The sequence below is a fragment of the Parambassis ranga genome, chromosome 2 (genome assembly GCF_900634625.1).
Source record: "Parambassis ranga chromosome 2, fParRan2.1, whole genome shotgun sequence".
Taxonomy (NCBI): domain Eukaryota; kingdom Metazoa; phylum Chordata; class Actinopteri; family Ambassidae; genus Parambassis; species Parambassis ranga.
This window is the reverse complement of record NC_041023.1, coordinates 41,478,860-41,492,975: the sequence shown is the minus strand read 5'-3', so window position 1 is coordinate 41,492,975 and position 14,116 is coordinate 41,478,860. Positions and strand designations below refer to the sequence as shown.

Genomic DNA, 14,116 nt, shown 5'->3' with positions numbered 1-14,116 from the left:
ACGTGTGACACAAACGTTTCCTCCCACGCACTTTGACAGCATGGCGGCTACTTATCTCCCACCTCCAACTCTCTTTAGCCTCAAAGCCTTTTCATTTCTGAGCCTTTTTTCACTGAGACCGTCTACCTTTGCCTTCCAATTCCTGCCAATTTGAGTCCATTCACCTCCATTTTTTTTCCCAAGGTTCCTGGAAGCTCTTTCTCCTCCTTCTTTCCCCACTACTCTCCTCCTTAGTTGCACACTGAGCAGGCTGGCAGGAGAGAAGCGGCGGCCAGCAAGAGGTGGGCCGGGCCAGCTAGAGTGTGCTGCCACCCCACCGAGCGTCTGGGGCCGATGCACCATTCAGAGAGGACAATGAGGTGGAGGAGGGATGAGTAGAGCGCTGCATCCCCTCCATGGGTCAGTCACCATATGGACATATTATTGCAGATGCACCCCCTCCTACCGCTTTGCATCCAAACACACCCACATACATACACAGTAGAAAGAGCTTCATACCTGTGCAGATGAAGAACTTGGACTCTCCGACGCTTAACTCCACTTTGTTTAAGGATATGGACACCTGCAGGGCGGCTGGAACAGAGAGAGGAAAATACATAAACAAATTGTTTTCATCGTCTCCACACCTTTAAATGCAACAGAACAACAGAGCTTCACACACACAGATTGGCTTGATATATTCTACTAAGCTGTTTGTAGCAGGCTTGTCAGTCAGTTGCACAATGAACAGGATTTTAACAGTCTGATGTAATACTATTTGCTGTTATCACGTTTTGACAATGGTGCATGAATGGAATGGGAATTTCTGAAGCTGTGAAAGAGCACAGAGTCAGTAAATAACACACCAGTGCAGTCACAAAAGACAATCTTGTGCAAGTGTTTCTTTTTTAAATCAGACATCAGTGTGTGTGTGTGTGGGGGGGGTGGTCTAATGTGATGAGAAGTGATTGGCAACCCAGCGGGGAGAGGGTCATTTTAAGGCCAGAGCCTCCCGACGCAGCGGTAGTCACACCACAGAGAGTTTTGATGAGCTGTCATATCTCAACTCCTCAAGTGTAGTTTGGATCAAAACACACACACACACACACACACACACACACACACACACACACTGAATGATACTGTAATGGATGTTAACTCTCTGTGTAACACAGGGAACCTAACAGAAGAGCTCAAGGCGCCTGTCATGGAGGAACTGATTGTGTGTGAGAGCCAGGTGCAGTGACCCAGGTCTGAGCATAGATGGCAGTAGAGAGGCACTGCCACATTAACACAAAGAGAAGATTCATCAATGCGTTTGATCATTTTCAATCCAACATGAAGCAATGAGAATGAAAGCACCCTGCATCCACACTGATTATTATGTGGTGTAGAAGAAGCTGTCCCACATTACTCTGCTCCTGCAGTGCATTGTGGGAGACTATGAACAACCACAAATCATTTGTCATCTACTGTAAACACACACATCTACTGTCTGCACACACACATGCACTGTCTGAAATGAATGCAAATACTGCTCTGGAGGTTGATTAATCATGTCTATTTAACCTCTTGCCCCTCCACACTGCCTGCTTCAGACTTAAGGCAGATTCCAATCAGCGCTTCAAGTAGTCCAACGGTTTTCAATTATTAATTGATCCTGCTCTGCTCATGCTGTATGTGATTGATCACGTAATAAGTTGCTCACAAAACCCAGCAGGCGAAAGAAAAATGGCCTCATCGGCACCAATCGTATAATTAAGTTGAACCTGGAGAACGTTCAGCTGGCATTTATAAAGCAGAGACACACACAACAGTCCCTACAGTCAGCATACATTGACAGTTTAATGAGAACGCTGACTGGATCTGAAATATGACAACTCCTGTTCTGGAGAATTTGTTTATTCAACACTGTCTCACCTGGAGGGGACACAAAGACACATGCTAATTAAATCCATTTTCATGCATGGAATGTTTTCACCTGCCTTATTACAGGGCGTGGGTCAATATGTTATGAGCCTGGTAGCAATTATTGGCTGCAATTATTAGCTCCTTTGAGGAGCGCTGGAGACGAGCAAAATAAGACAACAAACAAAAGCATTGATTGAACTCTGAGGTGTTAACTCGAAGACAAAAAGGTTAGTGCGGGAGGACGTGCGCAAAGAATTTCAATTCGCAGTTTTACATCACAACATTTTAATGTCAGCGGCTAATGACCCTGCCAATAAAAACAATAATTTTTACTTTAGTCTCAGATTATTGTCAGAAATATATAATCTGACTTCTCACAAATGTGACTTTCTGTCTTTTTAAGTCAGAATTATAGTTATAGTTATTCTGATAAGTCACTAAGAACTCACACACATCTGAGATTGAGAAATTATGACTATTTTTATAGAAATTAAAATCAATGGGATTAAAGTCAAAATTCTATTAAAGTCAGGCTTTGCTCAAAATTCTGACTTTAATCTTAAAATGAATCTTAAATCTCAGAGTCATGAGTAAGGATAAAAATTACAATGATGTGAGAATAAAGTCAAACTTTGCTCATACTTCTGAATTTAATCTCAATGACCTAAATCTCAGATTAAAGTCAGAATTCTGTTTCTAATAACAAACATTGTGGAAAAAAGTCAGAATTTTGGGAAAACCTCAATACTGTATTTGAGCTTGAGCAGCATTCCTTTTCTAAATGTCCTGTAACAAGGTTAAATGATGAATGAATGAGTGTTCCTGGAACAGAGGGTCATGAAGTTCAGCGGTGAAGGAGACGCCGACTGTGCTGGCCCTGTGACACGACTGGAACCAGCACAACAGTGTGTAAAACCTGCCAGCTGCTAAGTTGGTGTGACTAAATCTCAAGTAGACTGAAGCGGGCTAAACACACATTTAGCAGCAGGCTTTTGATTGACAGAGTGTCCCATCATCTGGCGGGGGAAGAGAGAGGGAGACGGGGATGTGATCCTGTAATCCTGTACTCCATAAAAAGCCCCATTAAAGCCATGGCCAAATAAAATGCTCCGCAGAGAGCACGCCTTTGTGCGCCTGTACATGTTGGAGGTGTGTGTGTATGTGCCTGGGTGGGATGTGTGTGTGGCTGTTTGTCTGTGTGTTTTAAAAGCACACAGAGCAGCGAGGCCCCCCGAGGCAAAAGAATGCTCTGCTTTAATTGTGTGTGATTTTGTGGAGGAATTGAAGAGAATTCTTCGCTTGAAGCACAGAAACAGAGAGAGGGGGAGACAAAGACGAGTGAAAGAGAAGGCAGAGCGGGAGCAAAGGAAGGAAGGAGATAAAACACTAATTACGGTGTTTTATATTCACCCTAACCTTGTGCATTTCTTCAAAGGTGTTGGTAAAGACAGAAAAAATGTCTTGCAGCAGAAAATACGGTTCAAAAACACTGAGCAGTCAGCGCTCTGTAAAGCTCTTAGGTGAGCAGGAGGGATGGTGAACCTTTGGTCTGATTATTGTTATAATGACACACATTTTATAACTACAGTCGAATGGCTTCATGGTGGATAAATAGAAACAAGAACAATAGATAACAATATTTAATATACATAACCAAAAAAATAAAAAAAAAAGAAGACAAAAAATACTGCCAGGTGATTGGACGAGTCATCTGTCAGTCACATGTTAGCTTCAACCAATCAGACCCTGATAGCTGCCGCTATTGCAAACGAGCACTAATTCACAGGCGACATAATCCCATCTGCAACAAGGGGCTTTTCTGAAAGCAAATTTCACTTATTCAGAAGACCAGAGGTGGGTGCACAGATTAGGATTAAGATTATTAGTCCTTGTAGAGAAATGAATACATTGATACATTAAGAGCAGTTAGTGATTTTTCTTTGAACTTTGAGAAACAAAGTCTGAGATTAAAGAATTCTAATTTCATTTTGAAAATCTGAATTCTACCGAATTCCAAAGCAAATTGGCATAATCCTGACCTTTGTGGCATTTTGACTTTAATCTCTATGTATCCCTCCCTTTTCTTAGCCTGCAGTGACGGTTGGGGTTCTTAGAAACTCTTTCTTTGGCTCTGACTTACATAAAGCATGAATACAGATCATGACTTAATGTGCAGGATGATCTCTGAGTGTCCGACTCCAGGATGGAGCTGCTTTGCTCCATGCACGGTGCCCTCCATCACATTCTTTGAGCTGTTTTGCAGAGTACAGCAGTCAGGGGCACATTATGCACGCACAGACACACTTTTATGCTTAATGTTTCATGTTCATGCTTCTGTCCTGCTCCTGCATGCTGTGTTTACTTGTTAGTTCAGCTTTTACATTGTGTTACAAATGCTAACATAGTTGTTAGGTTGTGTTCTTGGTGTTGTTTTTCAGCCTGTGTTATACAGGCTGGAGACCTGCACCGAACTGACTTTTCAATCCCACTCCTGACCCGATCGCACAGTCTGTCCCAACGAGTGTTAATTTTGTCAACGATAACGTTTCGACAACCTTTTTTGCATCCATTACTTTTACCATCCTCCCTGCTGTTATTGCTTAACCAATTACTCATTTTAACTCAGATGTAAACCCTCAGTCTGTCCTTCTGATTGGATGGCCTCCCGTCTGATGGGGGAGCTCATCCAGTTATGAGCGACAGGCGTCATGATGAGCAGATCTTCACCTGTGGTGCCGATTTGACAAGTGGAGAGGATTTATGGACACAGTCCTGTTACCTTCCAGCAGAACTACGCACTCAGACACCTGAAGCCCCCACTCTGTTGTTAACCATTTCTGTTCTGCTTCCTAACCGTGGATGAGGACACAGTGGAGATCCAACTCCACGGGTGTTGAGGTGGCGGCACATTAATAACGGGTCGTTATTACTGGAGAGAATGGGCCTTTATTTTGGACTGCACCGTAAAGGTGTGACATTCATTCACTCTCCCCGTATGTACACACATCGCTCCCGCAGGCTAGTTCACAGCGGCGCAGCGCCTATTACAGTTTAACAAACTGTCAAATCGCTTAAAAAGACTAAATTGGGACTAAAACTAAAACTGATTTTCCACTAACTAAATTTTAACGTTTAAGACTAAAATGTCTTTGGTGAGTGACTAAAACTAAAATGAAATGAAAAATTCTTGTTAAAATTAACACTGGTCCTAACCTGACCACCTGCAGAGTTCTGTTGGGTCCTGAGAGATGTACATTTTAATGTTGATATGTTTTCTACACAATGATTACCAATGTGTCAGTTTGGATTGGCACACACCGAACATACACATGATGTGCTTGTTAACTGGGATGTTTGTGACTTTTTACTGACATGTCTGTTCATTGATTTGATAACTTTTAATGTGCTATTTGTCTGTAGCTGTGTGTCGCGGTCTGAAAAGTTTGGGAAGCCCTGATTTATAGGACTTGGAGAGGGGGTGGAGCCAATTCTAGCTACCAACTAGCGAGAATCAGGGACTTTAATCTCACTCAACTTCAATCTACAAGAATTAATCCTGTTCTGAGAAAAACTGTATTTAATGAGACAAAAACAGTAAAATCCATTTTCCTTTGTGAGAAGAAAAGTTCAATAACACAGTAAGCTCCTGTGAATCAGCCATTGCCAGCTCTGCTTATGGATTCATCTAAAGCTTGTTTTGAAGTCCGTCACAGCAAAGCTGCACGTGTGCCAATCGATCCCCCTGAGTCCCCACCACTCCTATATATCAGTCCTTCTGCATAACAGCCCGCTTTCATGCTGCAGAGGAGAGGAGAGCGCTGGCTCCACTCAGCCAACCATGTCCAATCGTGCCGACATACAGTATCAGGCACAACCCACAGCTACACCATTATCTTCCCTCTCTGCCGCACACCTTCCTCTCTATCTCTGCTTCTACTTAAGCCTCTTACGCCTCAGACTGCGGTGGCCATGACGGACCTCTGCAGTCAGGAACGCACACAAGCAACATGCAAATATGCAGATGTTTCATATCACATAGATGTGGAATCCTTTGTGAATTAGCTTTAAAAGGCAGCTTCATCTCGACAGGTAGGTGGCTAAAATGACATGTTTTCGCTGCACTGCTTCTGTCTTTCATGCATACATATATGTAGGAGTTGCTTTCTTATTAACAAAGCCCGTAGCAACACACTAAACACAAGATGTGAGAGAGACATGCAGCATGCAGAGACACTAAACACACCCCACGTCCTCTTAATGTCAACACTAGTCACAGTCATTTTGCACAAAATGCCTCCTGCAATTATGGGATATTACAGTGGATGCCTTTAAGGTAGGTTAGCTTTTAGCTAACAAAGTGAGCCACAAATTTTCTCAGCTTAGACACAGTGTTTGTGTAATAACCCTCGCTACCACAAGGGGGAGACAAACATTCTGCACTGTCGCTTTAAATCCAATAAAAACATCCTCTCCTGTCTCTTCAATCCTTCAGCCCTCTTGGGTGCAGTTATCCAAACAGAAATGTGGAGGAAAAGGCAACACAATAGCTCAGCAAGCCATGAGGCGATATGATCACACTAATCGATCAAGCAAAACCTGAAACATCAGAAAGTATGAAGTACCCGTCATGTCAATCTGAGACACTGCAAGACAATGACAGTAATAATCCTAAAGGACCGTTTGATCCACAAATCAATCACCAAAGTCAGGCAGACAATTGAAGCCATGTCAGAGGGCAGATGAGTTACCAGAAGTAAAAGAGCCGCACTCTGAGTGGCAGAGCAATCATCGGCCATGATAGAAATAAAAGGAGTAAAAAACGAACACGGCTCCGACTCAGGCTTTCAATTGCTTCCAGGCAATCAAAGGCTCTCCGTGTCAAAGGTGATGGAAAATGTGGGGGAAGGATTTGCCAAATGATATCAGAGTGTGCAAAACACACAGGCAGGCATGCAAACTGCAGAGTGCAGTGTGAAATCCTTCTTTATCGTCCATCACAATGTTGATTCCTGTTCCAGAAATTGGAGTTCACACTTGGATGCTGTGTTTATTAGGGGTGTAAGAAAAAAATCAATTCTGTGAAATATTGCGATATTTTATTTTATTTAAAGATACTGCTATGGATTTAAGTTGTGGCCAAATCGATTTTTTTATTAATTATTTATAAGCAAAAGCAAATAAATAAATAAAAATAAATAAATATATTATTATATATATATATATATATAAAATCGCAATATATATCGTCTTTGTTACAGTATTGGGATATATCGTATATCGTATATCGTATCGTATCATGACATGTGTATCGTGATATGTATCATATTGCCAGATTCTTGCCAATACACAGCCCTAGTGTTTATATTTATTTACTGTGCTTTTTCTTCATGACATTTTTTACAGTAGATTGTAGAAGTTAGATTGTAATTTGGAGGGAGAGGCAGTCATGTGACATGTTACATTCAAGTGAACAGGACAGGTGTAGGACAATTTACAATCCAAATTCTTCCACCTTTAATTGTAACCACAGCTAAATAACTCATCTCCTATAGCTTACAAACTTGTGTGGTGCGGTTTCAAAAGAGCACTTCGACAGGTGTGTGTCCTTCACCTCGTCATCCTAATGATGTGCACATCATGTATAACACAAACAGCATGAAAGGAGTGACGGTGTTAATGAGTGAGCCAGGCTGCTCCTTTTTCCTGAAGATCACCCCGCTTTCCTCTAATGTATTAATAGGGTCATCCATCAAGATGAAAAGGTTCCCGTCAAATGATTAGGTTAATAAAGCCAATTAAAATGACTGACCATTTCTCTGAATGCAGACAAGCTTATTAAATATTTATTACTGAGCAGCCGCTGATTCAGTGTGGAGTCAATGGGAAAAGGACGCCACCTGCACCTGCCCGGGGATGCATCACTCCAACTGATGATGGAGCTAATGGAGATGGAGTCAAACTTCCTTCCATTCAAACCCATTCTGATCCTGTGAAGGGGGAGGGCTGGCTAAGCAGGCATCACAACACCTCAATCGACTGTATGTTGGGGTATTCGTAGGCTCGTATGGTTCTACCAAACATCAAGCATGTTCTGCTCTCCTCTCTTTGTTGAGCCTCGCTGTTTGCCACCATCATTTGAATTCTGCTTAACTTGTGTTCGCTTGTCATCGCGCTGCGGTGCAGGGAGACCCGGCACGGATCAGAAGGCCAGAAAATAATACAGTGGTAACTGTGGGTGGCTGCTAGCAGAGATGTCACGCTGGGAGCTGAATCTCTAACAGCAGCTCATTAGTGCACCTACAGTATATGTATTGGTGAATATTCACACAGAACATGATTAAAGGCTGGGTGAGTGCTGACCCACAGCCTCTGTACATTTACACACATTCAAGTAGGAGCATAGACTTTAAATTTCCAGGCTGCAACAAACACAGCATGCAGCTTAATAAAGGGCCTCGGTCCCACTTTGGTCCTCCTCTGTCACAAAGGGAGCTCTGCGTTTATTATGCAGCACTGCTTACTGTACTTTCCTCCTCAGAGCTGCCAGCTCCGTCTGCACCGGCGACCTGCGCCGCCTGATTTTGTTAATGCATTTTTCTGTTAACCTCTTTGCTTCTGCAGTTCAAGAATCAAATAAAGATTTGCAATTTGGCTGTCTTCTAGCTCGATTTTGCTTTCATCCCCAACTGGGAGCTACTCTCTGGCTGTGCAATTTTGCCTCCCATGTAGTATTGTGCATTGTCACATGTGACCACACACCTGACTACATAAAAAGCCTCACAGAAAGCTGCTTCGCCTCTAAGGACTGCTGGAAAATGAGCAAAGCAACATGTTATTTTTTTTTTCTCCCTGTGAAGAGGCCATCATGGCCGTGGGGATTGAAATGGCACGGCGGTGGTCTGATTATTCTCCTGCCACATCCTGCCGGTGGCTGTGACATGGCCATTATCTCAGGCCTGTGTATTAATTCATTCACAAAGCAGAGGTCAGTGGCTCCTGCCAGGCCCGAGAGAGGAGCCTCTGGGGGATTATGTGAGGATGGAGCAGGGAAGAAGCTGTGCTGTGATGAAATTCAAAGGTTTAAGGTCAACAGTCTCTCTAATTGGGAGGGTACATCCCATGACAATAGCGGTGCGGGCCATTAAGGATGGAATTCCCTGTTAAATCATCCGCAGTGTAAACTGAATTACACTCATTTTCTGAAATACACAGCTGAATGGAATAACGCTGCGCTCTCAGTTTAAGTCTGAATTGGATTGGATTGTAAATCCCAATTACGTTCAACTGGCAGCAAGACTCAGGAAGGGTTTCATGTGTTGTACAATGAGTTTAATTAAAATTCATCCCATACATGGCTGTATTAAATATATAATAATATATAGGATGATAGGATTTTCTATATTAGAAATATCAATCAAAGACCTTTCTATAACGATGTGATCTTTCAGTGAAGTAGAAGCCCGGTAATGAGGATGTATTTTTCATTATGCCAGACAAAAAAAAGTCGTAGCCTGGGCTAATGTCATTCCCCTCTCTGATCTCAACATCAGCGATTCAAAGGCTCAACCTGTATTATTCACTTTTCAGCTTGTCCGATTCCTCCCACTCCAGCTCACTTTTGTATTTCTATTTCCCTTTCTACCCATCACCCTTAATTTCACTCAAGCTGAAGCCTTTCATCTTCCTCTTTTCTTGCTTCATTGTGCAATGAATTGCCTGCTCACCTCGTCTGTCTGATTTCTTTCGGATATCATGTCTCTGTGTTGTTCCCTCCCTCGCTCGCCCTCTTTCTCTCTCTTTTTCTGACAGTTTCATGGCTGTCCATGCAGCGCTCGTGACAGAAGCCGCCACCAACTGTCACTGTGGCTCGGCCAACTAGAAATGTACAAAGCCAGGACCAGCCATCACTGAGTCACATCACGCCAGTGCAAATATTATTCACAACTATGTGTGACGCTGTCTGTCCTGATCCCTCCAACATCGACACACAGTGTTTCAGGATGAGGAGGCACAACATGCCGAAGTCTACATGAGAGAAATGAATGCATAAAATGGTAATGCCAGGTCGTCTGACTTCATCCCTATCCAATCACTAGCTGTAAGTCCTGTGTGTGATTGGCTAATCAAGCTAAGACTCCACAGGCAGATTTCTGATACACTGAATCTGCAAGAATGACACAAAAATACTAAATAAAAACATGCTGAATACTGTGAATACCAAATACATTTTTTCTGTAGAACAGTTGATTAATAGCTGAAAAATGCAATAGTATCACAAACGGATTAATATCACAAAAAACAACGATCTGATAGAGTATGTGGCCCTCGTCCTCCACTGTATCATCCAGATAAGCCACTTGTAGAAAACACATCACGTCACCCCATGCACAGCTCACCTTCAGTGTCATCAGACATTCAGATAGTGGCCTGATGAACGTGATCAATTATGTTAATGGGTAATTTACAGCCACAGTGACACTGACTGACTCATGTGACTGTGAAGAGCGCCATAAATCAGGTCGATAGACGCCGGTATATTGAGCTTAAGAACACTCGTGGATGTTGCTTTTAAAAAGCTCACATATTGATTTATTTACATTCCTGCCACGTTTCTGTGCAGCGCTCCAAAGGTATCAAATCTGGCACTAAAAACAAAGATTGAATGACAAACAAAGCAGCAAAAAAAGCAGTCGAAACTTCACCCAGTTGCCATGGGAGACAAGCATCCTGATCTGATCTTGTTGATGAATGAGACCTATAGATTGGTAAAAAATTCTGTCTTCATAAATCACGGATAGATTGACAGATAGACACTCAGAAGGTGTTTCAGCTGTCAGGGGTGACACTTTAATGGGCTAATTAATAGGCTGACGAGTGGAAGTACAGTGCATGTGTACTGAATAATCGCTCCAAACGCTGCTGTGCCGCTGAGCATTGCAGTAAGCACATTAAAGGAGAATCTGTCACTGCTCTCATGGGCGAGTTCTCTGGCTCCCCCCCCCGTGATGGATGATAGTGGGGTGCGTATATGCATACACAGACTCAGCTCTGCATGGCTTTCAATTAGAAGTGTCAGGAACATGCGCTCAGTGCCCCATCCAGATAAAGGAAGGCAAACAAATCAATATGCAGGGAGGGGAAGCATTACTCCACAACACACCTGTGTAGAATGCCACACACATGTAAACATATGCTTCCATATCCGTCCTGACTCAGAGAATTGTCACCACTGTAGCTCAAAAGACAACATATTCCCCAGCTATAGAATTAGCATATTCATTATTTAACTAGGGTGCAGCTGGCTAATTGGCAAATTAAATGCTTTCAATAATGTTCACACGAGACGCAGTATTCGATTAAACTGAATCTGGGGAAAATACTAAAAGAAAAAACATGAATATAAATGTGAGAAGTAAGAGTGGATGTACAGTCCACAGGAATGCATCGAAACAATTTGAAGATGCAGGAAAAGATGCAGGAGAGTTCAGGTCTGGCACAGGTACTTCAGTTTTAATAGACTGCCAAAGCAGACTGAGTCATGTCAGCTTTCTAAATCAGAGGGGAAGGAGGAGGGGGTCGTAAAAGTGCCCCCTCGATTCTCGTCTCCGCTCATTCGAGTTAATGACACACACTCAGGCCATATATCAGCGTCTGTTTGATCCAGGTCGGGGATATTAAACTTTGATGGGTTCCCGCATTCACTAGTTCCCGATGTTCCTGTGCAGAGGACAGAGCAGAGTTCATTCAATATGAGCACCACCTGATAGCTAACAGGAAATGACTCATAAATGCAGACTGGAGTCTTGGCTCCGAGCTGACACAGCTTCATCCCCAAATGCTCCACAACCATTTTCGCTATTGTGGTCCTCAACAAAAGGTGACATGTGATAGCAGGATGCTGTGGAATGAGGAGGCTGGGTCAATGAGCTGGAGGTGGCCGTCAGTAAATGTCAACAGGCTGCCTGCTAAAAGCTTCCCAAAAAGACGCATGTACGGAATAGTGACGCGCTAGCAGGAAAGTGCTGCTGTGACCGCTGGCTTGCTGCTGGGTTACATTGAAAGAGTGTGTATGTGGCTGCTAGGGGTGACAGGCTACCATCAGAGATCAGAGTTTATTGATTCAGGCACTGTGACTGTATTTGCAGGAAGCACCATAAAGGGAGCCATCCAGTAGCTCATTGTTATCCAAAACTTAATATCACGCCTGCATCACAACTGTTTCGCTACTTATTTAATCACATGCTTTTGTTAAAAAATCGCATTATCTGCAGTAAATCAAAGCTGCCTCCATGAACAGAGGTGACCCTTTCTGCTGGCATCTGAGCGGGGACTTGTTTCCACACAATCGTTGGCAAAAGCTAATGCTAACACTGAGAGATGTGAGTCCCTGCTGGGTTTGCAGAAGATGCAAATGTGTCCCCGCCATCTCTCCGGTGGGTTTACTTGCTGTTGGTGTTGATAATAGTGTTTGTTGTTGGACCACATGGGGTGGGGGGAGCAGGCTCCCACAGCTGCGCCGTGGAGGCTTGGTGACAATGGGCATCCTGGGCGGCTCGGATGCAGCGCAGCAATTGTTTAAACGGGAGTTGCAATCTCTTTATTTCACCATCACCACTGGAAATGAGTTGCTCCCTCGAAGAAAGCGCTAATCAAGAGGCTTTGTTGAGTATCAATTTGACCATCAGTGTAAATCATGACTTTAGCACTTTCTCACGTTTGGGCTAAAATAACCCCCGCATCAATGAAGAGGAGGGTACGATTTCACTTTTCCAGTCATCCCTCGTCTCACTTCTCAGTGTTAATGAGCTGCGGATTCACTATCAACAGCACCGCCTGTTTAATTATTCATGCCGAGCCTGCTCCTTCTGCCACCGTTGTCTGGGTTCCTCCTTTAAGAAGTTGTGTTTACATGCAGCCTGGAGATGCGTTGAATGACAGCCTGAACATTTTGGCTGGGCAAGAACAAAAAGTAGGAGCAGGTTTATATAAGCTCTGCAAACACTTTGATATGTTGTTTGGGTATGAAAGGAGCTGCAGTTATGAAGGCTGCTGTGGCCTGATGAATAAATAACATCCACGTGAGAGCGTCGGGTTTATATACCTCCTCTCATGAACAGCTGTCTCAAAAACATTCCAATACACCCTCCAGAGCGAACTCCTTCTCTCTCATCACCGCTGCTCCTCTTTTAGATTTCCTTTGTTTCCATAGAAACTGGGTCTTGTCCCATGCATTCTTCTCTCATGGCAGCTTTCTTCCCCGCTGGAAAGGCTTCTGGAAGAGTATCATTCCTCCCAAACAAGCAGCCTCGCCTGCAGCTTACGATATCTAATGAGAATTTTCTCACTGCAGAGATCCATCAGTCAAACATGAGCAATAACATGGTGTAGATATGCAGAACCGATGCGTGCATGTGCATGTAAATCATTAAGAAAGTGCCTGCAGAGGCAGTGAAGTGCTACAGCCACAGAGGCTGTGCTCTGGATTCTGTTTGGAAAAAGGTGACCACAACACTTAACATCAAACCACGCAGGAAATTAAATACTTATGATACTCATCGGGCTGGAAATCAATAAAAAGGAGGATGATGATAACAAAGCTGAAGCAAAAATAGGAAAAGTTATTCGAGCATCTCTCAGGATTATGCAGTTTCATCCAAGACTACTAATCGTTTCCATTCTATTTGTCTTGTGTACACACAAAGCCCGTGCATGAAGCCTGATTAATTAACAAATTCTTATTTACAATGATGGCCCTGTGCCCTTTCTCCAAAAAGGGCAAGGCTGCCAGTGAAATTTAATGGATGGGATAGAAGAAATTGATTCGAAGAATCTAGTTTGAAACGAGATACAGATCGGCACTCGGATGAAAATTTTGTGTGAGGTTGGAATAATCAATGAGGGCAACACACACACTCTGACATTCTGAGCTCAGAATAAAGGCCAGATCAAACCTGCTTCCTGTTTTAGCTCTCTTGACCCTGCTAATGCTGGCGGGCCTGAAGTGACCCAAATGCATTACTGGGTCAGAGTCAAGTTTCTGAAGTGTGGACTTTAATGTTGGATGATAAATATTCTTGGCCTGGCTTCATGAGCGGGTCAGCTAGAGCGTCATAGGGGAATGATATTTAAAGTAGCCGATTTTCAACCTTACTGCAATTTTAAGTTTGTTTTCAAATGTTGGGCAACATGCTTTAAATGCTGCTACAATAGTCTCAGAGAACATGGA

General features: G+C 43.2%; 1 protein-coding gene across 2 annotated transcripts in view; it reads right to left on the bottom strand.

Moving 5' to 3' along the window:
• The window catches only part of LOC114432328 (neural cell adhesion molecule 2-like), a 182,688-nt gene that overhangs the window by 50,408 nt on the left and 118,164 nt on the right, over positions 1 to 14,116 (bottom strand). For both annotated transcript variants that reach the window (XM_028400269.1, XM_028400270.1), the window contains one exon: positions 499 to 573. In XM_028400269.1, the coding sequence (XP_028256070.1) occupies positions 499 to 573 (75 nt within the window). The remainder of the gene's footprint in view (positions 1 to 498; positions 574 to 14,116) is intronic.